Source organism: Malus sylvestris, chromosome 5 (genome assembly GCF_916048215.2).
Source record: "Malus sylvestris chromosome 5, drMalSylv7.2, whole genome shotgun sequence".
Classification (NCBI taxonomy): Eukaryota; Viridiplantae; Streptophyta; class Magnoliopsida; order Rosales; family Rosaceae; genus Malus; species Malus sylvestris.
In genome coordinates this window covers 44,258,047-44,284,728 of record NC_062264.1, presented here as the reverse complement: position 1 = coordinate 44,284,728, position 26,682 = coordinate 44,258,047, and the positions used below count along the sequence as shown (strand labels likewise).

The following is a 26,682-nucleotide window of genomic DNA, read 5'->3' as shown; positions in this document are numbered from 1 at the left end:
CTTGCTTTATAAGGAAACAAGGTACTTCGATTTGAACATACTTTATGAAAATAACGAAGTGTTTTTCCAAAAAATATTATGACTCAAAAATACTTTAAAGTTGTTATTATCAAATACAATCAGAAGTGTTTAAATTGACGTAAAACTTACTAAAGAAATTAGATGTGGGTTCGATACGATTAAAAAGTATACCGCGTTCAGAAAAAACGAAGGGCAGAGATCAAATGATATGCGTGTTTGGCTCATAGCCTCCAAAGTGTTGCCTACGTAGCAGATGGAAGTCCACAAACAGCAATATAAAATAAATCTTAATAAAATGTAAGTCACGGGACTCTGTATTTGTTAGCTTATATCATAAATAGCAGATAGCACACATTTTATATGTGTAAATAGTTTCTCTTAATGAGTGCATATTTTTTTTTAATATTACATAATTATTGTTTTGTTCTTCTTATGTAAATATTGTGTATCAAAAGTGAAGGTAAAATTGGAAATATAAGTATAAAAAAGAGCGTAAAATAGAAAAAATAAGGATATGATTGTCATTTTGTCAAAAAGTACAAAATTACTAGTTTGCCCTCCTTTTGTAAATAGTGTGTATCAAAAGTGAGGGCAAAATAAAACAAAAAGTGGTAAAAAGTTGACAAGAAGGGTTCTCTTAATAATAATATAAATAATGTGGGGCCAAAGCTGCAGAGAAGTTGCGAGTATTTAACAAATATAGTAAAAAATTTACCCTTAATTTTAAAAGTGTCACTTTTTATAAAAATCTTTCAAATGTATCCAAAATTCCAACTAAATAGACACAAATATCCTCAAATTTAACAATCAAATAAATTAAAGTCTTTTTTGTCAAAATGATTTGTGATATTGACATAACTCCTTAATTTTGTCCTTAACAATTAATGATAATCGATAGTAGTGTTCTTGAATTTGTCTATCGTGTATCATTTTAGTCTTTCTTTGAATTTGTTCATCGTGATTATTTTAGTATTTTTTGTGAAAAAAATCTGTCAATTGCTCTGTTAGTGTGATGATGTGGCACCACATGAGTCTCACAAATATAATCATAGGACAAATTGGATTAATGATCCCCGTTATGATAGGGTGTTCGGATGATAGCCCATGTGGTAAAAAAAATTAGGATTTAAATGCCGTAGGGAAGAATGTTAGCAAATTTAACCCAAAAGTAACATTTCCATCCAATGTCCGTTAAATAAAGGGATAAATATGTAATTTTGTCCAACCACGCTTCCTTCTGTTCACGTTCTCTCTTCATCTCCATTCTCTCTCTAATCTGTGTCTCCACCAACATTTTCAAATGAATTATGAATCCCCGTGGCAATTCCAATCCGACGATAAATTTTGCAAATAATCTCAATTCTAAATTTTATTAATTCATAATTTTTTAGAAATTTCAATTGAATTGTTTTGAAATTGAAACATAATGCGGAGAATTGGTCTGTTTGGATGACGATGGTGGAGAAACGGCCCTCCGTCGCCATCTCCGGCGTCTGGAGACCTACAAGCTTCATTAATGGAATTGTGAGAGATGCAAAGACTTCTTCGGCCTCCAACGTCTTGTCTCTCACCTAAACCCTAAACATCTTGTCTTTTCATGGGTAAGACTAGAAACTTTAGTCCCACGAAGACTGCAAATTTTGGTTCTCTCTGCTCCTCTTCCATCTCTCTCTAGAAGTTAGAAAAGTCGCACCCACACACAAACCCAAATTCCCAAACCCAAGTCAGAGTGTTCAGAGCCCAAAGTCACACGCACCTTCCCTTCTCTCTCTCCTCTCTCTCTAAAAACCAACCAGAAAACTTCAACAAAAAACCATCTCTCTGGAATTCTGGAAAAACCAGCTTGAAATCCCCGGATATCGTTTCCAGATTATCGGGTCTGACACCCATTTCACCAAGTATCCATTAAATATAGAAATAGGTGCGAGAAATTTGAGAAAATGAGACAAATTAGATGGATGGATACTTGGAGGAGACCGACTGGGATTTGAGATTTGAGTTGGTGAAACGCGATCTTCATCTGTTCGCGATCACAGGCGACTCTTCTGACTTTCGATGCTGCGTTTTTACAATTTTATCCCTACATCTAATTGACATTTGACAGAAATGACAGTTTGGATTAAACTTGCTAACAATCTCCACTACAAGGGTTTAAATCCTAATTTTTGTAGTGCAGGGACTATCTTCTGAATACCATGTTACCACAGGGACCATTAATCCGATTTGGCCTATAATCATATAACAACATGTGGATTAACTTTAAAAACTATTTTTATATTTAAAACTAAAAAAATGATATTAGTAAGAAAAAAGGCATTGAAGGCATGATTGAAATTATGCTGCTTCCACTTGCGGTAACCGTGGCAGCGCTCAATGTCGATGATGAGGGGGTCGAAGGGAATAGGGTTGTGGTGGTGGAGTGTAGAAGCGAAGGTGAAGTTGGACCGGAGCTTGAGGTGACAGTAGCTAAAAAGCCTTTAATTTATTTAATTGTTAATTTTGAGTGTATTTGTGTCTATTTAAGTGATATTTTGGATATATTTGAAATTTTTTTATAAAAAGTGACATTTTTGAAATTAACAGTTAATTTTTTGCTATATTTGATAAATACTCGAAGTTGCTAGTTGGAGAGAAAACTAAGAATTTACACTTTGTGTCATTCAAATACAATGGTTGGGGATGTTTATGGAGAACACTCAATCATTTCATTTGAACGACATGAGGTATAAGTTGGTGGAACGAACGGTTCAATGAACAAACATGCGATTTTGAGTTGAAGGATGTCTTGCAAGCATTAGAAATGCTGAATCTGTGATTTCTCCAACGGAATCGAATTCGTCGGTCTTACTATCTGTGGTCGAAGGAGCATAATGGATATACATACACTAGCATCCTAACCCTGAGTGAAGGTTTTTAATCAAGCAAAATCACTCTCACAGAGGGACATTTGGAAAGATACGGAATATATATGTAACTTGAAGCCCAAGGTTTCAATACCCATAAAAAGGCTAATTAGTCCAACGACGCAAGGGGAAAAGGGGTACAAAATTGTTCAACATTTTGTACTTCACAATAACAGACACTATCAATTGAGCAACCATCACAGGATGATCCAGTAGTTGTAGATAATCCGACATAAAGATGTTCTAAAAACTTTGATACCTTGAGCATCCTATTTGGGTTTATCATATTGATTGAAGTCATGTCTTAACTATAAATGATCTATAAACCTACCTCTTTGATAAAAGAAAAGTTTGCTACGTTACATATCTTGCCACCAAACTGTAGAGATACACATCAATCTAAACAAACAAAATTTTAGTTAGCGGAAACTTTGATAACTTAAGCATCCTATTTGGGTCAAGTCATGTCTTAATCCATCGTGCTTCTAGTATCCGTTTGATGGCCCCTAAAGTTTGATAGCTTTAAAAAAAAATTGAAAAATGAAAACGAAATAATTATCAAATGGCTCATAAATGAATGAATGATCGAGCTAATGGTTTCGCCACATGCAACTGGATAGTTTGGATTCCCCCTCAAGGTTAGGACGTCGTCCCCTCCCCCTCCCCAACACATACACCAAAAATATAAAAATGGAAGGTTAGGATGTCGTAATCTACTATTCTGCAACCGGCATTGACAATTGAGAAACGAAGTTAATATAATATATTTCACCATTAAAAAAGAGATGAAGCTTCTGCTTGTGTTTATTAGGGTTCATGTGTGAACCCAGGCTCAATGCATCACCATCTTACACCTTAACTTGAAAGCCGCTTGAATTAAAAAAAGAAAAAAAGAAAAAAAAAAGAAGATGATGCTTCTGCTTGCGTCTATCAGGGTTCAATGTGAACCAAGGCTCAATAAATCAACATCCTACACCTTAACTTGAAAACGGCTTGAATTCTGACCAATGCAAATAATATTGGGAAACCATCTATATAATTAAAAGCAGCCTTGTGGTTGGATGACCTTCGTTTTCACTCATATGATCCATCGCGAAGGCCTTGCTAGCTTTTGCCAAAATTGGTGACGACAACGCATATAAGATACACTTAGGGCCCGTTTGTTTGGCCTCATTAAATGGGACTGGACTGGACTGGATTACAGTCCCATGTTTGATAGGTGCTGGGACTAAGTTAAGTGGGACTAAAGGGGACTCGCACGGACTATCTCTTTCACTAGGAGCTCTTAGCCAATCCTCCCAAAAACCATGGGATTGCTAAGACCATGCTGCGTCCCGTTCTCTCTCTGTGTCGCGTCCTCTCTCCTCTCATCTGCTCGCTTGCTGTTGCCTACACTCGCGAACTCTCCTCTCCCCGCTTGCTTCATCTGCTCGCTTCGCCGTTGCCTGCCTACACTCTCGAACTCTCCTCTCCCTGCTTGCTTCGTCTGCTCACTTCGCCGTTGCCTACATCGCGAACCCAGGATCTTTTCGTCTGGGTTTCGTGATTCAAATATGGGATTTGCACTTCCAGTGAAGTTGGGTTTTGTGATTCAAACGAATTTGGGATTGAATTTGGGTTTTGTGATTTGAATATGGGTTTTTTCAATCCCAGCGAATATGGGTTTTTTGATTTGAGCGAATTTGTGAAGATGTGCAAAATATTGAGATGAAGCTGTGGTTGCAGAGGCTCCACATGGGGATTATCAGAAGAACCTAATCGAGTAGACGATGATTCTGGGTTGTGAGGATAACATTTCAAGAAAAAATGGAGAAAAGGGAGGACTTTGTCGGACACAGAAAGTGTTCTGGAAAATGGTAAAGGAAAAAGAAAAAAGAAAAAAAATAAAAAAATTATTTTACTTGTTAGTCCGACACTGGAACAAACGCTTCACTAAATTAATCCAGCTTAGTCTAGTCTAAGCCAGTCTTACTTAGTCCATGAGCTTAGTCCAGTCCGAGATAGTCCAGTACAACAAACGCCCCCTTAGGGTTTAAGGGGAAAAAACATCAAACGCAAAGGGAAGCTTTATTGAGTTAAAAATATAAAAAAAGTTGCTCCTAGTCAAGGGGTTAAATCATACCCCTCGTAGTAAAGAGTTTTTGGAAAATAAAAGATGCAAAGAAAAGAGGAGGACGTAGAGTTTAACCCCTCTAAAATTTGAGCTTCAAATCTATAAACTTGCAAAACAAGATTCAAACGCCAAAAATAAACATTAATTTGAAAATAGGAAACAGGGAAAGCCAAGAAAATTCAAATGCAAAGAAGCAAAGACCGCTGACAGAGGGGGTTCATGCCACACCAAGGCTGAGGAATTACAATCCTATGATAGCAAAGTTATCTTCACTTACATTCTCCTCCCAGTAAATGTTAGATCATCTTGTTCCTCTTTGACCTCTTTGTACGTAATAATTTAATTGTTTAGCACGAATTTGTGAGACTATTGTTGCTGTCACATTGCATATTATATACAGAGTACAATTGGCTAAACCTTTTATAATTTTAATCCAAATCCGAATTTTTGAATTTCTTTGATTACATCGGTTTCCGTCCTATCATTACTTGGTCTACATATCAAGTCACACATCTTCCAAAGTTCCAAACCCTAATGTGAAGACACTTACACTCAACCACAAATGTTTTAATTCTTAATTAAATTGATAAGGATCGTAGAGTGCTCAGTGAAATGAATTGACAACGGCTTCTTGCTGAGTCGCTGACATTGATGGATGTTAATTAATATTTAAAACAAAAAAAATTGAATTTCCCTCCAATTATATCCCAAAGCTCTCTTAATTTGACTGAAATAGTCTTATATCTATGTAGCATTAATTCGATTATGACAAGAAGATGTGATATACGTTCCAAAACCCAAATTTCATCATCCCGCCGAAAGGCACATGATGAAGAAGAAAACTTCGATATACATTTTGAATGTCATTGTGCAATTACTCCATTTGCATAATTTTATTGCAAGTCTCAAATGTAGGTGAACATTTTACGTATATAATTAGGGAAAATTTTAAAATGTATGTTGAAAATTATAATTTTCATGCCACTAAGATTTTGAAGTTTGAACATATTAGAGAAAGTTGCCTTGAGAATTCGACAACTTCCTATTGTGAAGAGCGAAAACTCATAGTTTTTTTAGTGGTGATTTGATGGACACAGAGATTATAATTAGTTGTGTTAAAATTTGCTTTCTATAGCTGCAACAGAAACCCTATATGTCTACGCCTCCAAAAGACAACTCATTCATTGTCAAAGATGCCGTCACACCTCAATGGAAAAATTGTCACGTAGACAAGACCCTTTTATTTTTTTTTCCCTTTTGGAAAAGAGGATAGCCGGTGATTCATCAAAGCAGTTTATTCTTTCAGATGGTAGATGTATCTTTCTGGGTGGTAGAAAGATTCATAAAAATATTTCTGTCTTTTTTTAATCATTATTGTGTGATTTACTAACGAAAAAAACCAAATATAAAATATCTTATGTAGACAAGATTCAATTTGAATCTTATTATTCTCAACGTGCATGATTTCAATCTTTGTGCAAATTTTATCCGTAAAAGTGTATAATTGGTGCATTGTCAATTTCTCATCTCAGCAAGGTTCGAGTTCAAAAGAACTCAGGTGCTGAAAGACATACCCCCACTTTAGGAGTTTGCTTATTCAAAAGGTTCGAAGGGCTTTTTCTTTGGGCGGTCGAGGTGAAAGTGAAAGATATGGAAAAGGGTCCGTCTGACTCTATCAATTAGTCAAAGACCAGCCGGACTGCACCTTGTATTCTACAAATGATTTATACAGAAGTAATTTCATATGTAAACTTTTTGAAAATTTAGTTTTACATATCAGACAAGTTGGAGACGCTGTCAGTTTGGCAGCTCATACATCATAATCAGCTGCCTAATTTGCCTTGACGTCTAAATGATGCACGGCTTACATGCATGAAGGGGTTAAATCCCTTTTACTCCCCAATTGTTATATCAAATGAATTGAGAATGATCAAATGACAAGAATTAATAAGAAGTATGTGAAAAGTAAAAAGAGATGTGTGGATAAGTCATCCTTGACCTAATTGAGATTCAATAATTATGAGATCCATAATTGACCGTCTTATTGGCCTCTCCATCAGCACTCTCTGCCTTTGGATTGAAGAACCTCCGGATTTCATTGTAGATGCTTTACTTGAGGATTGTATGACCGAGCAATGATTGCTCTTCTTTTGTACTTTTTTCCCTATCAATGAAATCTTCTATCGCTTTGACTTCAAATAAAAAAAAAGAGGGGGGGGGGGGGGGGGGTTCAGGAATTCGGTTGAGAAAGTATTTCGAATTTGTATATGAATCGTCAGTAACTATAATCATACTACAAGGTAATTTCTCTGCAAATATGCACATTTGTGTTTGTGTCAAAGTGTCAATGCCTTGGGGAGGAAGAACTGAAGCTAAAATATTAAGGTTTACAGAATTTACGTCACTTGAAGTCTTGGATAATTGTATAATTAATTAGTACCAAGGGCTTCGAGAGTCTTGTAAATCTTTTACTCCCTTTCATTTCATTTTATACTCTCTTTGGATTAACTTGTAAGAGAGTCCATGCCATGCAAGTCTCGGACACAAGTCATGCATCAAATGATAAAACCAGTGGAGACAAATGACTTGGAGCCTAATGATTTGGTGAAAAATGTGCATAATCTCCCTCTGATCTATATGAAACAATAGTTTTGATGAACTTTTAAGTATGACAGTCACACCACCACGTAATTTAACTAATCTACGTTTTATCATATTAATCGACGACATAATTGATATTTCACAAACCTAAAGTACATATTATTGATAAATAAAAACATAAACATACATAATGTGAGTACATTCGAAAAAATATGGTATCAAGGTTACACCAAAGAAAAAAAAAATGGGTGTGGTCATCTCATTAAGGCTAAACCAAGATTCGAAGTGAATCATGCATGACGATCATGAGCTGTCCATTGATTCTAGGAAAATTATTGTATGACAAAAGTCCCCAACATATTATTGTCAATGGAAATTTCATGTCGATGTCTGAATTTTGGACAGTCAAATTTCCAAAGTGTTTGAATTATACTATGCACATGGAAAGAACAGCAAAGCGACCCCACTTAAGCTAATCAATAATTAATCATCATCCCCAAATTCTTATTGAAAGGATTTTATAGTAGAAACAAATTTGTAGTCAAAAGCCTCACCACCATACGCTTTCCTTGTTATTCTTCTTCTTCTTCCATCTTCCGCCACTGCCCACAACGCCCACACTACCACTTCATAGGTTGTAAACTTTTAACTGCATAGGATAGGACCACTGATTTATCCAACCGGGGTCAACCGAACCGGTCCAACCCCAAGCTCATTTATGGGACCCACCTCTGCATCATCGAGTCCACGTGTCCTAGATGCTGACGCAGTTAATATTAGGTCGTAATGTTGACACTGCATGCACCACAGCAGCTAGCATAGAGATATCATACAGCAATTCTGCATAGCATTGAGATGGACATAAGATAAAAGATGACAAAACCGGCACAAGAACCACGACATGATTTTTCAATAAAGCTAGGGTTTCCCCTTACGTGGTCCCCGTAACGTAATAACACTCCCCGCTCAGAGGACGACACGTACTTTCCCCGTTTTGTCAAACTCGCATATTTCTATAACCTCATGAAATTATTACTTTATTAGCACGTGAAAACGACGCTCCGCCATACAGGTGGCCCAGACAGGTGTCGATCTCACGTATTCCGTCTGATACCTCCGGCCTTGTCGCCGGAACCTTGGACTCACTGTCGGGAGCCAAGAAACCAAATCATTGAGCTTTTGTTTCTCTTTGATCATTGTTACTACGTGCAAGTTTCCCTTTTTGCCTTTCCTGAGTTTCCTCTTATAGCTAGATGCAAATAATATATGTTTTTGTGGCTCCATTTTTAATATATTTGTTCATTTGTGCGAAAGATTTTGCAGTATGCGTAGAATATGGGCATGTCATTATACAATTGGAAACACTTAGAAAAAAAAATCATCTAATTGTATAATAAGATGTGGTATTACATTTCGTATTTCAGACACATTGAAAAATCTCCATTTGTGCAAGGAAAAGAAGAAGAAATGTTGTTTTGCTGCGACATATTTATTAAAATGTTATGCTTCTTGTGAGTCTACCAACTATTATGTACTAATTAATTGATTAATTATACTTAACGGCCAGATGAACAGATCCAATTCGATTATTATATATATTTGGTTTTTGTCTTCGTTGATAAACAGGCATCAATTTGTCCAAGTATTTGACGTGAATTTAGAATAAAATAAACATACCAAAAATATAAAATAATACTTGATAAGATAAACTGCTAATTAAGGAGATAATTATGGAAACTTTCCATTTAAAGAAGAAAAGGGACATGAAGAACTTGGAGAGATTCCGGATACAGTAAAATTACCAAAACTAATGCACTGATTAATTCTTAGCAAATTCTACACGTATCAACAGCTTGATCAATCCCAACGATCAGTTCGAACCTGACAAGTAATAGTAAATAATATCACATGAATTCATTAACACCCAAGATGTCTGGGATCCCAAACTTTAACATGTTGCTACAGTAGCTTTCCCGTTCGTCCTCTGTGCCGCTGTTGAAATACGTTGTCGAATTCGAATTCAAAGTCGTCGGGCTTGAAGAAGGCGTCGAGAGAACCGAAGTGAAGCTAAAGTTCTGGTTGCTGTTGTTGGAGTGAAAATTTGAAGTCTCCGGCGAAAGGTCCAAAGCAGTTTGATGCTGTTCAGACCCAAAGTATGCAAAACTTGGCAACTCAACGTACTCTTCCGTAAAATTTGAAGTCCCCACATTACTTTGCCACTCGTTGAGTTGAGAGTTTTGTGACCTAAAATCACTTAGGCTTGATGGGTACTCTACATTGGGCTGCTGCTGCATGAGTTGTGAAACTTCATTAGGGTATGGAACATTGTCTTGAACTGGTTGTTGAGGTTGGATTTGGGGGTTGCAGATTTGGTGGTAATCATTTTCTTGAGCATTTTGAAGAACGAAATTTTGGTTACTATTGTTTTCTCCACGGGATTGGATTAGAGAAGTGGCTAGCCTTAGTAGCTCAGGGTTGAGTCCAATTGGTTGGCCAAGCAACCTTGAAAAATTGTTCATTTGATGGTGGTGATGAGATGAGTTGTAGAGAATGGATGAGAAGTCGAGAAGATCAAGACGGGGACTGTGGGTGACAGGATCAATTCCCATTCGGAGAAGCCTCTTCCTAATGTGGGTGTTCCAGTAGTTCTTGATTTCGTTGTCGGTTCTTCCGGGCAAACGAGCAGCAATAGCAGACCATCTATTCATGATAATTAATTAATTAATTGTTTTGACAAAAAAAAAAAATTAATTGTTGAATTCTGAAGTATAGAATATTAATTATTATGCTACTATTGAACAATGAAGTTCAAGTTTCAACATATTATATAAATAGAAAAGTAAAAAAGGAGGCTAGCTAGCTTACTTGTTGCCCAATATGCTATGGAGTTGAATTATTGTCTCCTCCTCTTCGAATGAAAACCGACCTCGTTTGATGTCCGGTCGGAGATAGTTTGTCCACCGGAGACGGCAGCTCTTCCCGCATCTTTGTAGCCCTACACAGAATTGAAAGTAACAAAACTTAGTTAAACCCTGTTACCTATTATTTGAACCATATATGTACAAAACAAGTTAATATAATAAATAAATTAAACATGAAGCCTCATATATACAATATATGACTAATTACCTGCATTCTTTGGGAGGGTTCTCCAGTTGCCATAACCATGTTTCTGAATATAATCCATGAGCTTCTGATCCTCCTCCGGCGTCCACGGGCCTTTCTTGAGGCCATTTTTGTCACAGCAAGGTGCTCTTCCCATTGTGTTCAAGTTTTTGTTTGAAAAAGCTCTCTGGCTTTGCTTTTAAAATCCCAGTGCTCCGTTGCCCACAAGCTTAAAAGTACCGTGTGCTCAACTGTTCATGTACATTAATTGAGAAACATGGGTCAAAATTATGAAGAGCTTAGTGAGAGAGAGAGAGAAGAATGGATCGATGCAGATTAGATTGTAGGGTCTGTATCATAGACGTTGGTGTATAAATAGGAAAGCCAGTGAAGGCAATGAAATGAGAGGAAAAAAAAAAGGAGGAAGTCAAAAGGATTCGGTGCCGTCCTCAGTTTATCAACATGGGTACGTGTCCCTTCTTTCAGAACTCAACATATTGTCATCATCAAGATTCAATAAGTTTTCAACTCCAATCCCTCTCCCTCCCTTATTAATCTGATATTTTAGTTTAGATTTGTCTGTATTTATATATGTAAAATAATTTTGTACCTAGCCAACATCCATGACCATGCATTGCATGCATGATAAAATATTTTAATTAATTAATTGATGAATAATAATTCTATTTCTATTTACAGAAAAAAAAATGTTATATAAATCATATTTTTACATGACATTTATAAATCATGTAATTTATAACCAATAAGAAATAAGTACGTTAATCAAACATTTAAGTAATAATTCAACTATCAACAAACGCGTCATATAATTATAAAATACAATTTAAGTAGATGATCCCTCCAGCATTACAGAGATCATGTGAGATCACTTGGGTCTGTATGTTATTATTCGTAATTATTAATTTATTGGATTTTACTTTTAGGGTTATCGTTTTCCAGCGGGATTGTGTTGTGTTTCTGTGGGTCGTGGCTTTCTGCATTCATATCAGGGAAGGGGCTTTCAGCTGTCATCGACATAAGAAGATAAAGCAAGTATTGGTGCCACGTACCCCTCCTCTTGTGACATGTGAGCTGACCAATATATTATCCTTACTGGAACTTGACATTCACGGCGTCGTGTCTTCTTTGTCCCTCCTGCATGGCTCGAGCCAAGACATATCACGAGCCATGGAGGTAGGTATAATAAAAAATTTAAAGCTAACTCAATTATTGTGTTTAATTATATAAATTAAGACAAGACTTATTATTAGAGAAGCAAATTGGGGCACATAGATTGGCGATGTGTGACTTAAATCGTGAGCAAGATGTTGCTTGGTTTGAAGAATCGCCCGATATCATAGACTTAGGACATCTCTTGTTTGTAAATTTTTGGTGTGGGCATATTTTTCATTCAACGGGTTTAAAAGTCTTGATAATGTTTTAACGTTGTCCTTCTATGCACGTTATTTTCTTTGTATGTGTTCTTACCTTCAATCAATAGCATGCTTTTGGTCGAAAATTATATAAAATTAAGATTGATTAGTACTAAGATAAGTTAAAACAACTATAAAGATTATTGTGATATATATATAATATAATATATTGGTATCTCTTGCAGAAAATGATGTTGTAGTAATTTCGTGTAAGTAGTTAGTAGAGGGCATGGCAGATTTCAACGTTTTTGAGAAATGTGTTTCTTCTGTAAATTTGTTGTACGGACGTTGCCGACCGAGTAGGCAGTCAGTCCATGGGAGATTTTTTTTTTTTTTTTTCCAACAAGCAACGATAGTTTGATATTTCATTAATTATCTCAAAATAATATATAGATGTCAATTGGGTACAATACTTCAGTGACCAAAAAAATGATATGGAAGTGAATTTGTACAAACAAGACAATAATAGTAAAACCCCTAAATGGATACCATATGTACTAGAACTTTGCACATCACCCCTACAAATATATCACAAATTGATAGATATATCATATTTGTATTGGCGAATTCCAAATGGTCACCGTCGAATAGTGCGGGTGCGGCCATAAAGTCATCGTGGAAGTGAAACCACATAAAGTCATCATTAATAGACGAGATCACATAACTCATTGCTCAAAGCGAAAAACTAAATTCAACCATCGTTGCAGGGAGGCTACAACACACACTAGGCGAGACAATAAAACTAAACAAAACTAAACTAAACTACTCTGAGAAAGGAACCGCAACACGGCACAATCCGATGAATGGATAGGACAACTCAGGCAAAGACAACCACTGTGACACTGCACAAACGGGAGATTCTTTTACATACGTGAAATTGAGGAGAAGCATTTATGTGAAGGCGGCAATAATCGAGTTTGGTAGTTGATGAAATATGGGAGCATTTATGTCACATTCCGACTTGGGCTCCACCACAACTCAGACGCCGTAGCACGATATTATCCGCTATGAAACCCAATTACGTCCTCACGGTTTTGTTTCTGAAAACTCACGCCAGCATAACTTCCCAGTGGGTCACCCATCCCAGGAATGCTCTGGCCCATTCTTGCTAAACTTCGGAGTTCCTACGGAACTCGAAGCCAATGAGCTCCCAAAAAGCATCGTACTAAAGGAGATGAGCATGTACATATAAGACATATATGATCCACTCCGCTGTGCAATGTAGGATCTAACAATTTATTATACACATAACAAAAGGTTATCCTGATTTTAATATAATTTTGTAAAAATAACAATATTGAACAAAAAGAAGATAGTGAGGTAGTCACATGTTGGACACTAGCTAGTTCAAAAGACAAGAAAGGCCAACTCTATAAGTAGTAGATAGCACATTTTTTTAATAACTTACTGAATTACTGAGTTTTAACCCTTCTTCTTTGTTGTTTAGATGAATTAGTGTAAATTATATTATTGTTTGTAAAAACAAAACGACAAGCAGACCAACTCACCGGAAACAATTAAATAAAAATTGATGTCTAAGTTTGGTTGTTTGATATTCTGGATCTACGTCAGTTGGTGTACAGAGGTTGTATGGGTGATTAGGTGATGAGATATCCCATGTGCATCCTACTCCTGTCCCACCATGATTTGAGACACGAAATTTAACGGTTTTATTGATCTGTTTAATTTTACGATTCCCGACGAGTTCGGATAAGTGCTTAAAGTTCATTCATTACTTTGCAATTAATAATGTTTTATTGTAAGTTTTTAAATCTACTGTACAAGGATCCCTTGGAGACCAAGTTATTCATCATGTGTATTTCTAATGCCCTATATTCAATGACTGAAACATTGTACTTTTCCTAAAAAAAGTTTGATTTTACAGTCTATAGAAAACAAAAATAGTTTGACTTTATCATTGGTTACCATGCTCCACTCTCACTCTCAAACATTTGGCTATCACGTCAAGTAAAATATCAAGAACTCAACTACATTGACTTGAGGGGAACTGGTTGAGCAATAATTGTGTATGGTTTGCTTATAAAATTCCCGAAATGGGTCGAGAATAGTATTATTAGGCTAATTATAGAAAATGACTATACAACACTTATTATGTTCAGAAGATTTAACTTAAATGTTACGTTGAACCAGTTCCAATACATATTTGTATATGTTTTACAAGGATATATATTCGTGTGACAAACCCCTCATTAACTTGATAGAGATAATTACCACTAGATCAAGAATTAATTGACTATAAAAGTTGAATAGCACGATTAGATATCAAACTTACAAAAAATATATATCATTTTCGCAATAATGTGAATTGCATAATAGAGATAATTACCACTAGATCAAAAATTAATTGAATGCCTTCTAGCCAACATAGTCTCTTAAATTGTCATAACTCCTCACTTTGGTCTCTGATTGTCCACCGTCAACCATCTTGGTCCTTCAATGAAAGTTATCCGTTAAATTGAAGAAATCACCAGTTCAAGGAAATGTGTTGATTTAAAACAAACACCCCCAATTTAACGAAGATTTCTAAAAGAATGACTAAAATGATTGATTGTGGATAGTCTTAAGGATCACTTCTACCGATTTTAAATATCATAGATTAAAGTAAGGAGTTATGTCAATCTCCAAAATCATTTTGGATAAAAAGGCTTAATTGAATATGTATAAACCGCTGAAACCTATAGGTGACAATAAAATGATTATTATCTTCACCACTGAACCCACACTATTTGTCTAGCTTGATTATGTATATATAAAGAAGAAACATGTTTTATATTATTTTAAGAAAGGGATTTCATAAGTTGACCGATCATAGCCATATATAGCGACGGTCCCACATGAATAGAAAGAGACTGAATAAAATACACAAACATTTTCGAATTTTTTCTTATTTAAGATGGCCTATACCATTACTGAACAGAGATCGTTCAGCTAACACGAAGCCGTCCCTAACAGCTTGAACAAAATTGCACGTAACTCACATGCATAATCTCTATATATGTTTTTCTTGCCAAATATGTTAGGTTAAATAACTCATAACAATAAATGTGTATATATATATATATATAGAGAGAGAGAGAGAGAGAGAGAGAGAGGGGTCGATAAAAAATAAAATGCATGCACTGTTTGCATGACGATCTCTGGTGTACGAATTGAGCAAAATTCTTGAAGACTTAAGAGTAGTTTAATCATCCGATTGATTACGTGGAATGAAACTGGAAACTTTGCATGTTACGTGTCTGAGCGCAAGACGTTAGTTCCCAAAGGGGGACCATTTAGAAGCAAGCCCTAATTACAATTAATCATCGGACCATCGTTAGCCTGCCACTTAAGATAATCCGAAGTCTATTATTTACTCTCCAATAGTCATTCCCAACAACAAAACAAAATAGGTCCCTCCTTTTATGACGTATGAAAGTCTAATCTGTACTTTATTAAATTTAATATCTCTGTTAAGTTTAATACATTATTTAATAGCTTAATCCGGGAACCGATGAATGTGTTTATGCGATGAGCTAGGGTTTCTTCTGTTAAAACTTCCTTAATAAGCCATCTGTTAATATGGAAGCATTTCGGTCATCCAACCAGCAGTTCTAGTGCGACCGCATTTAGTCAACTTTAAAAACCCATTAAACTAATCTTTGAGTTTTTAAACTTCTGCTACTACATATTAACTTTTAATTGGACAGGTGTCTACTAGATTGTTACTGTTCACCTCTCTTATTGGCTTCAACAGTTTAAGGGATAATGTTAGGGAGAACAATTTTTTTAACCAAATTTTATAAACAATATGACGTGATTGTTGATGATTGAATTATTACTTAAGTGTTGATTAACGTGCTTATTTTCTAAGAAAAATTAATGAAAAGGGTTTGAAAACTTTGAATTTTAACGATAAGGACAAAATAAAAGGTAAAGTAAATAGTACTACGATTGACTTTTAGTGTAAAAATGTGGTTTTTCGTTAAAGTTCTCAATTTTCTATTGGTGACATATAATATGGTTTATAAAGTTAATTTATTTAGCATTAACTCTAGTTTAAATTAAGAGTAATGCTAGGTAGATTAAAATTTTAAGCCTAATTTGCAAACTATCTGATGTGTTACTAATAAAAAAAATAAGCACGTCAATCAACACTTAAGTAATTATTCAATCGTTGACAACCACATAATATAATTGATGAAATTTAATCTAAATAGTTGGTATTCTTAGCATTACTCTTGAATTAAACTGTAATATTGTTCATGTCGTTAAAATACAATGTCTTATTCACCCTCATATCTTAGTATATAGGAACCATGTACGGTCATATATTAATTTAGTCGTCTACTAAGGTCTTCGCCTTAATCTTTTCAAGGAAACACTGGTAATCTCCAGGCCAATCACACACCTTTGCTTGCATGCCCTTCTTACCCATTACTTTTTTATTGTACCCTTGTGTATTTTCAAACCCCAAATCCCCAAATCCCCAAATCTAGCTAGATTTATACTCAATTTATATAGTAGTCATCCAAAGGATAAGGGAGATGTCGATTGTAACCGTGGTAGGTCTACTCCTCTATCTAAAGAGTGATACAAATATGCTGGGTAGATATGAAGAATAGTTGGATTAAGCCTTTAGTCAATGTGGAGACAACAGGTGAACAATGACCTAGTGTGGGTATATGTAATTAAGTAGAGCATTACAAAGTAACTGGATGCATGGAGCTTAAGCTTAGTATTGGTGAGAGATTCATCATCACCTATTATGTTGAAGTCAAATTTAGCACACCTTAAATTCTTAGATTAATAAAAAAAATTAATGCTAAGGATACCAAATTTCTAAACCAAATGACATGAAAGTTAATGATTGAATTATTACTTAAGTGTTGATTACCATGCTTATTTTTTATTGGTGACACATCATTTAGTTTGCAAATTTAGTCTTCAAATTTGATCTACCTAGCATTACTCTTTGTTAATAAGATCTCATCCCAAACAGGCGGGTAACAAAACTCACCTTCAAAGTTCTAAAAGGCGTTAGGCGCTAGTTGAGCAGTAGGCAGGGGCCTTGCCTAGGTGTCTAGGGGGGGCCTTAGCGGTTTTTTATTTATTTATAATTTTAACTAAATTTTGTTATATAACATATAGTTATACTTTAAAAAAATATACATAATTGTATTGAGATACATAAATTGCAAACTAAAATGACATAGATTATAAAGTATTAACATACTAAAAACATGGAAACCTAGGCGGTTCTAGGTGGGTGCCTAGGTGGGTTTAGACGGGCGCTTAGGCAGGTCTAGGCGTCATTTCTTAATTTTCAAATTTTTAAGATTAATCGGGACAAAGACTAACCGCCTAGGTTAGGCAGAGATTCTAGAACAGTGCTCACCTTCAAACATTAAACAATGAGTGAAAATGGATTAGAATTTAACTAGGTCAAATGTTTGGTTCTTTTGTATTGTAGCAAAGATAACAAGACTATGGAAGTTTGCGATAAACATACGCAACTGTAGACTCAGTATAATTTAAGGCTAAAATTGTCTCCATGTTTGGCCTCACGGAGACAACACCAAGTAATTAAGTAATCAAAATTGCTTAATTATTATGACTAATTGTTGATTTTACTCCAGCATCAGTACTTAAAATACTAAGCTCTGATGCTTACATATAGCATAATACTAAAACCTGTAATTAGTGGTCTAAAATCTTAGGGTTTTGGTTTGTACACTCATGTAACCCAAAGTAGTTGCCAATACATGTAATGTTTGACTGGATCCCCAAAATACATAAATCTGGTAGATTTTATTTTTTTTTAAATAGTTGTACACCAAACGTTGAATAATGATTAACGAGTAATTAATTATTTGCTGCCATGCAATTTCGTTGACAGAGTTCGTGTAAATTAAAGTATCCTGAGATACGAGATCCCAAGCGTTGCACTGTCACTGTTACAACTCATAAAGCAACATATAAAATATGAACAATTAGGATACAATATTATCTTTCACTTTTTCTTTTCTTCCTTACAAAGTGAGAGAGAACATTATCAGTGTTTTTTCCCCTTATTTACTACAATCATAATCAGTTTTTTTTTTGCTCGAAAATCATTATCGGTGTTTAAAATAATCGATACCAGTAGAAATATCGATATGTAAAATTTTGAAAATATCGATGAATATCTATTGCATTCAATGGAAATGATAGAAGTTGCTAAAAAATGTGAAAATCCAAAATGAAACTTTAGGGAACGTATCAGTTTGTCGATATTCAACCGAGATATTGGAAATATCGACGAAATTTGTCGATTTTAGGTGAAATTTTAGAGTTTCTCTATTAGGGGCCCCCTTTCCATATCTTTCTCCAATTCTTCTGATATTTCTACGGAATTATTGATCGTATCGAAAAAAAATTTAAACACTAATCACAACAGAGTTAAACACAACAAAAGATCAAACTCATCACAATTATTATACATTGTTACTGTTGTTTTATGAGTCTAACTTAAGACGTTCTAGTTAAGTCGAGGCTAGTTAGTAAAATATCCAAAAATTTTAAATAATTTTTTTTTTCTTATATTTACATATGTGTTTTGTTTCTTTATTAGTACGTAGTCCCTCTTCTTTTTTGTTGGACAATAGGACGTGGTCCCTCTTCAATCCAGAGGATTCAAGAGATTTCTGTAGAAAGGGATTTATTAAATCGGATCTAGATTGGTGTTCAACGTAAGCAATCTGTGGGGACACGTAGGGCATGTTGATGGGTTGATGGAGGCCTCTGGAAAATGGCGACGGGATGAACACCATTCACGAGATCGGCGACGTGTCAAAAGGGCAGTGGTTTAAAGCGGAAATGCCCATGTATGACAGTATGAGTATTGATCTTCACTTGTGCGGAATAGAACCTGATCCCGGACTCAAATAAACTGAGCTTCTTGAGTAAAAGATCCGATCTATTGAAATTTAATAAAACGGTTATAAACAAGGATCCTCTAAAATTTATAATAATTGCAGTCATTTGATTAAATTTCAACAGTCCGAATCCTTTGATCTTTAGGCTCAGTTTATTTAGGTTCGGAAGGGATCTGGTTTCGTGTTGAATTGGATCCGCTCTAAACCTTAGTATCTGGAGTCTAAGGATCAATTCATTTGGGCTGCACGAATTGAATCAAATGGTCTCCATTAACTTATTTTCATGGCCTACCACACAAAACCAACGGTTTTGATTTCTTTTACACACCAATCAACGGTCTAGATGATTTGATCCTTAGGCTCCGGACACTAAGGTCCGAAGCGGATCCAATTCCCACTTGTGTGACTTTCTATGTTCATGAACCAATGGTCTCACGACACGTCAATATGATGCGTTTGAATTCATCCACAAGAGTTTTGAGAAATCAATTGTTTGAGAAATATTTCAATTTGCCAAAACACATGCCAGTACATTAAATATCGTAATATTAATAGTTGGAATTTTATATTATTTTTGAAGATAATTGGAGCAATGGTTTCTCAAATTTAGCGCAGTTAGAGCTTTAGTCCCTAGACTAAAAATTTGTGATATTAGTCCCTAACTTGTAATAATGTGGAGCAATGGTTCTCTTGACTCCATTAGGACTTCCATCCATATTTTGCCCATTCAAACCCTTTATTGTAGATGGAGGTTCTTACAGAGTTAGTGAAAATAACCATTATTTTACATTATAACAAGTTCAGGGATTAATACTCACGAATTTTTAGTACAAGGACCAAAGCTCCAATTAGCCCAAAGTTTAGGGACTATTGCTTTACCGATTTTTTTGAATTATTACCACTTATATTATGATACTTGGTGTACTGACCAGGTTCCCGACACACTTACAAATCTCCCAAACTAGAGCCATAAATCAGTACAATGTTAATTGATGTAGAATTTACTGTAAAATAATCAGTAACAAATCAACAACTTAGTCAACTGACGCTAACATTCAGTAAACAAGAATAAAACGTAGTTAAAAAGTGGTGCAAAGTCAGAAAAACAATTCACATACTCGCATAACAAAGACACTCCAATCAATTAGAGCAATTCAGTCAAAGTTTGGTTATTACATTGCCTCGTTAAGAATCTGGTATCTCATACAATGTGTATGAAGAATCAATATATAATATGAAATTCCAAAGAATGATTTTCATTCCCCTTTTTTTGACAAATTATTGCAATTGTATATTGAAACAACAAAGAAATACCGACGGTGAAATAATGATCACCGGGAAACAGTTGAACTGAAAGATATCATCTCTAAAAGCCGGTTATGCAAGGTGCCATTAGTCGCAAGGATTCCGCCGGAAGGGTATATATTCCTCCGTCCAACTTCATCCGCTGCTAGATTAAGTTCATCTCCCTTCCAGTCAGTCACCTGTTTTTACACGAGATAATTTTTTAAAACGGAGCAAGTTTGTCATTCCATGTGTATAGAGCACTCAATAAAAAAGTTGCACAAGTTCTATAAGAAAAGCTCGTCTGCAATTTTTATCGTCTTCTGTTTCTAAATTTCCGTTAGTTAATCTCATTGCAGTTTCGTATCAATCCAACTGTTGAGCTTTGCAGCAAATTCATGATTGAGAAAGAGCCATGGAAGAATATACCTTTCCCCCTGCTTCGTGCACACATATAATACCAACAACGTGATCCCATGCCTATAAATTGCGACGAGTTGAAGTTAGTAATACTGATGTAGTTTCTATAGTCTATTGACAACTGGAATGAAATGCAATACCTTGGTAACTCTGTGAACTTTCACACGCTGCATATGAAGAGATACCACACCCGAAGCCACCATCATATACTTGGATAAACTGCAGGCCGAAAAGAAGAAAGGTATAAACCCAGTAAGCATTGACGAAGAATATTGACGTTATTCATAATAGATATATTTGCAAAAGAGGGACTGTTAACCTTATTCTAATACATCAAGCTACACAACATAAAAAGAAACTTTTTCTATTGCAAACTTGAGAATCCAGGACTATCCTAGAAAAGAGTTGGATTCAGTGATAAAGTCATGAAAACTCTACATTCTGTAAAAACTATGTCAAAAAATCTGAAAGGTTCTACTTTTTAGGAGCAGCAGTCCAGTAGGAAAACAACAAACCTTCCACAACAAGATTTTACAAGAAGAATTTCGCCCTCGTCAATGCTATCAGCGTTAGTTGATCTGAATAAAGATGATAGCGGAAATGACTCCCATACATCACTATCTGGGATAGAAAATCGTGCCTCTTCCATGATACAAGACCCATCAGCAAAGCATTGAGTCCAAGAATAAGGCATTTTGGCTGTGGAATTTAGCACAGATGATAAACGTTTTGTCCATGTTCCACAGCCTGTATGAGCAACCATAATAATCCCTGATCCAGGTGGACTGATATTTTCTTCCTGGACTTCAGAGGTGGATTTGTTGGATATATCATTCTTCCAGTTTGGGCACCCCATGACACCCAATACAAGCTCCCCGTCAACAACAAGTGCCAAGCCAACCTGAAAATTTGAGCCATTTAATAGGCAACTCTTATAGTAGAAAGCAATCCAGTAAAACAGGACCGAATATCTAGAAAAAACACAGCTTGAATCATTTCTTTCCGCAACACATGAAAGTGCTATTACTATGTTCATTTGACACCATAGGCCTGCCTTTGTTAGATAAGAAAGCAGCATAACAACCAGAGTTACTTGAAAGGATATCCTTGAAGATTGCTTTTCAATCAGACCACTAAGATATTAAGTAATCTCAGAGTCCTCCACCATACGAAAACTAGAATTAAATAGATTTGTAAGAAGATAACTGGGTATAATATATCTGAAGTTCCTATTCAATTGGGTTAAGGTTCCCTCTTTTTATCTTTGCTTCTTAGTTGGTACTTGCGAAGTGTAGATTTCGCGTCTTGTGCATATATCTGATTCTATTCACAACCAAATTACACAATTTTGTGTCGATTTCTTGCATTCGCTTTGGAAGCACAAACTGTTGAGTGAGTATAATTTCAGTAGTGTCGACTTAACAGCACTTGACAAGCTTAGATATAAAAATAGTAATAGGCATCATTTAACATCTCATATGACACAATTATATAACTACAACTTGACGACCGATGAACAAATTTACCGTAAAACATCCATGTTGTATTCCATAGCAAAGTCAACTACAGGTGCCATCATATTCAAAACTTACTGTAATGACCAAATATCCGAAAACCGAAAGATAGAAACTCAATGCAACTTTTTCTAAGTTAGTAAGGCATACCACATATAACGCCGGATTTCCCTTCACGAATCCTTTTGTGCCATCAATGGGGTCAAGTACCTGCATTACATTTCTCAATTCAGTACAATGCAGCAAAGTAAAAATCCAACTGCGATCACCATGAATTAAAGCATGATAACCAAATAGCAAAAGGGTCACATACAAAGCTGCACATCTTGGTAGCGTTTAATCCAATCATATAATGCAAATGCAAATCCGAAAACGAACCCAATACGTTGCGGGCTGAGCTCCGAAAGCAAAACCCTCCGGACCACCTCTGTCAATGGCTTCCAATACTTCATCAGCCGTCCATGGGTTCTCTGCACAACTAGATTTGTCAAGCACCGCATTGAGCACTGGCTCCACCAGTTTATTGGAACGAACAAACGCCGAGTCCTCTTCCGCCACCAATGGAATCAAAGGGAATCGTTTCCCAAGCTCTGCAACCACCACAAGGTCCACACCAGCTCCATTTACAGAACTCGAAAACTAAACACAAATAATAAAAGGACTTGCTTTCAGAAAACGGAATAAAAGGACCAATTAGCAATTTACCCAAACTGACGAGAGCCTGGACTCCAAAATCCGCCACCGTCACCGGAGTCTGGTCGGTCTTTTCAACGACCCGCCGTTGAAGCACCGACGACTGGATGTCAACGCAGAGCGCGCAAGCTCTCTCCACGGCATCGACGGCAGCTTCCAGCTCTCGATAATAGTTGGCCTTTTCAGTTCCGAACGGCAAACTCGACCTCACGCGGAAGCGCCGCCGGCGGAGTGCCGAATCGGGCCGAGTGAATCGGACGGTCGAAAAATGGCGGGCTGAGTGCACAAAAATCATGGCGAATTTTAACCGCCGGCTGTAAATGAGTCGTTGAAATCTCGTTGGTGGAGACTGCAGTGCGACAGTGGGCTAGAAATTGGGCCTTGTAAGTCCTGTTTTAAGAAAAAATATTGGGCCGAGTCGAAATTTCATAGGCACAAAATCTAATGTTATGCAGTCCAGCCCAATTATGAGTACAAAGTTTGGTAAAATCCGGAAGACAAACTAGCGAAAATTCGAGAATCCTCGACGGATATTTAATCATATCCATTTATCGTATATCGTACAGTTAGTTTTTATAAAGTATTATTTATATTTAATTTATAATAAATAAAAATTTACAATAATTTTTTATCGTAAAATGTATGATAAACGAAAGTGATTAGATGATTTTCTTTTTTAAGATGATAACAAAGAGGATCTGACAAGGATCTTGAAAATTCTATTAGAGAAAATCCTACCTAGATATTCTTGTCCTTATCCAAAACATTTGAGCTCATCCTCAGACACGTGTCCGTCGCACAATGAATCAGGCCCCGCGGACCCCAGTTTTCCGTGGCAAAGTCCGCTGTGATAAAGACATCGCAGCCGTCCGCTGGCCACATCTCAGCGGTCAACAAACCACAGATTTCCAAAACTTGGTATTCATCTTCTACTTTCTCTCTCTATAAATGCAAGTAAATTATTGAACTCGCAGCTAATTTGATTTGCAACTGCAACCCTTCTGATCTTCTAAAAAAATTGTGATCTGGGTGATGAGCTTGAGGTACGCGAGCAGAGTGGTGTACCAGGCAGCTCTGAGGGCGATGCAGGGGATCAAAGACCAGGCTCCAAAGTGTGGCGATTCGACCGTTAAGTCCGCGAGGGATTCGAGCCAGGCGTGGCGGTTATCGGCGTCGCTGGATTCGGGTGGCGGTTTGAAGGGGGCCGGGAAGAGTAGTGAGAGGGTTAAGGAAGCGGAGGAGTCGCTCAGGACAGTGATGTTCTTGAGCTGTTGGGCTCCCAATTGATGATCTCTGCATGCGTTTTTATTTTTGTAAAATTTTTTAGAGGCGAAATGTGTGAGTTGATTTTGTGTAGGTTATATATAGGTGTATGTATGTATGTATGTTATAGTGTTAATGTATGTACATGAATTCTTTGGATCCAGAGCTTGATTTATTTTTCCTGGATTTGTATATCGATCTTACTTTTGTATGATAGCACGTAACGTTTTTAGAATTTAAAAATATTTTTTAAAATGTTTTTAATTATTTTAAAAGTATTTTTAAACGAACGATCAGTATATACATGAAAAATAATTCTGTATCTCATTTAATTTTAATCCAATTGCTTCGATGCCAATGAATGACATGGATGAAAAGTTCAAACATTGAGAAGTGGTTTTCACACATTTTTTTTTAGTTTTTTGCGTTAAGAAAGATGTGTGAAAATTAATTTCCATTTGATTAACTTGGTCTCGTTTGCTTTCTAAAATTGGATCATATATAAGATATAAGCTAAAATAAATGTAGAATCTAATGATTTTTGAGAAATTAATCATTCTAATTATATCATTTGAGTTTGTATGAATAAAAGGGGAAAGTGATCATTTTCGAATCCCTTCCATCTAATCCTTCTCATCAAACAATTCGGATATCTAAAATTTGATCCAACGACTAAAGTTATTATAATTTTTAGAGTGGACCCTGTTTTTAGCCATTGGATCAAATTTTAAGGGTCCGAATTATTTGATGAGGATGATTAGGTGGAAGGGATCCGGATATGATCCCTTTCCAATAAAAGGTGGTGCTGCTATCCATAAATTCATTTTTACTTTTCACATACGTTCTTAATTTCTCGTCCTCGGATCTAATAAATTGAAGAAAATCAATGAACAATAATTATCAAAGGTGTGTGAGAGTTAGCAAAAGTGTGTGAATAGCCTTACGCCAAAAACACAATGGGCTTATTTATAAAAGAGAGATGTCACGTATATTCATTTTGACCCAGTCCAAACCTATAGTCCATTCGTGCCACATGATCCAGTTAAAGCCCAATCTAATCTGGCAATCCAAATCCCAAAATCTCCCTCTCTCTCTCTTCAGCCTCCACCACAAATAATAAACCTTGAGAACAAAACCGATAAGCTTTTTCTTCTTCTCTCTCGTTCGCCACTGCAACCACATTTACCTCCAAAACCAGACCAAAACTCTTGGTCGAAACCATGTTCTCGCTGAAGCCTTGTAAAAGCCGTTGCAACTCACCCTTCCTCTCCAACCCACGTCGTCTTCAAAACCTAGCAAAACCGCAAAGTACCCTTTTCTCCCCATGCAGGGTATTGTCTCCCCATGAAAGAAGACTTGGCGTGAGGGCAAATAGTGGAAAAGGAGAAGCAGAGAAGAAGGAAAGACGACCTTTCTTAACCCTAGAAGAAGCTGGTCTGGTAGAAATCTCCGGTCTCAGCACTCACGAAAGATTTCTATGTCGTTTAACGGTACTATTTTCTTTTGTTACGTTTTCCACTTCTTTATGTTCCGATTTTCACATATCACTTTCATACATCTGTATGTTAAATTTAACGTTTTAAAAGTTTATATTCAAATCTCGTAGATGACAAGTTTAATTGTGTACGTAGATATCGTCGTTGAATTTGCTGAGAGTGATATCAGAACAAGAAGGATGCGAAATTGAGGAGCTAAATGCTGGGAAGGTATGTGACTGGTTTGTGAAGGATAAGTTGAAAAGAGAGCAGAACTTGGACTCTGCTGTCCTCCAGTGGGATGATTCTGAGCTATTTTAATTATTTAAGTACTTAATTATTTGATTAACTTGTAAGATGGTATATTTATAATATTTGATACCATGAGCCAAAGATTTTGTGAAACTACATTCAGTTTTTAATTTACCTCTTTCGACTGAACTAGGGGTGGGATATTGTAGAATTATGACTCATCGAATTGATGTCTGAAAAATATTAGGATATAGGTTGAGTTATGTTAACCCCTATTTAGGTATAATCTTACACTCATTACAATTGGAAATTACATTCAGATATTACTGTTAGACCGAGTCAATCTTATCAGAAACTTAGCTCCGAAACAAACTCTTCATAGGATAAGACTGCTAGGTCAGGTTTTAGTTTGAATAGTTCAAAGATAAGGCTGTTGTGATTTTGTATTTTGAATTCAAAGATCTCTGTGTAAATAGGGTATTCAAAACCCTACTTGTAATATGAAATTGATGTGTATAAATATACTGCAACCCATCATTATATGGGTATGCAACTGAGTTGAAAACCCTAGTATTCTAAAGCTTTTACAATTACATGTTATGATTGTAGAGATGATTCCGAATTAATTAAGTCTAATCTTACACACATCTCAATGGACGAGCTGGATCAAACAAATTTTGGAACAAAGGAG

General features: G+C 36.0%; 3 protein-coding genes across 3 annotated transcripts; 1 reads left to right on the top strand and 2 right to left on the bottom strand.

Annotated features, from left to right (window-relative positions):
• Positions 1 to 9,354: 9,354 nt before the first annotated feature.
• On the bottom strand, positions 9,355 to 11,155 carry LOC126623509 (transcription factor MYB102-like). Its single transcript, XM_050292409.1, has 3 exons — positions 10,768 to 11,155; positions 10,504 to 10,633; positions 9,355 to 10,338 (listed from the first exon to the last, which is right to left on the bottom strand). The coding sequence occupies exons 1-3, from the start codon at positions 10,898 to 10,900 to the stop codon at positions 9,543 to 9,545; spliced, it is 1,059 nt and encodes a 352-aa protein (XP_050148366.1). The 5' UTR covers positions 10,901 to 11,155; the 3' UTR covers positions 9,355 to 9,542.
• A 9,032-nt stretch (positions 11,156 to 20,187) lies between these two features.
• Positions 20,188 to 23,391, bottom strand: LOC126623508 (putative PAP-specific phosphatase, mitochondrial). The gene is made up of 7 exons (XM_050292408.1): positions 23,014 to 23,391; positions 22,687 to 22,898; positions 22,459 to 22,518; positions 21,310 to 21,695; positions 20,935 to 21,013; positions 20,804 to 20,854; positions 20,188 to 20,574 (listed from the first exon to the last, which is right to left on the bottom strand). Exons 1-7 carry the CDS (start codon positions 23,294 to 23,296, stop codon positions 20,422 to 20,424), a joined length of 1,224 nt encoding a protein of 407 aa, XP_050148365.1. The 5' UTR covers positions 23,297 to 23,391; the 3' UTR covers positions 20,188 to 20,421.
• Positions 23,392 to 25,363: 1,972 nt separating this feature from the next.
• Positions 25,364 to 26,144, top strand: LOC126623511 (uncharacterized). Its single transcript, XM_050292412.1, has 2 exons — positions 25,364 to 25,754; positions 25,896 to 26,144. Exons 1-2 carry the CDS (start codon positions 25,485 to 25,487, stop codon positions 26,058 to 26,060), a joined length of 435 nt encoding a protein of 144 aa, XP_050148369.1. The 5' UTR covers positions 25,364 to 25,484; the 3' UTR covers positions 26,061 to 26,144.
• The last annotated feature ends 538 nt before the right edge of the window (positions 26,145 to 26,682 follow it).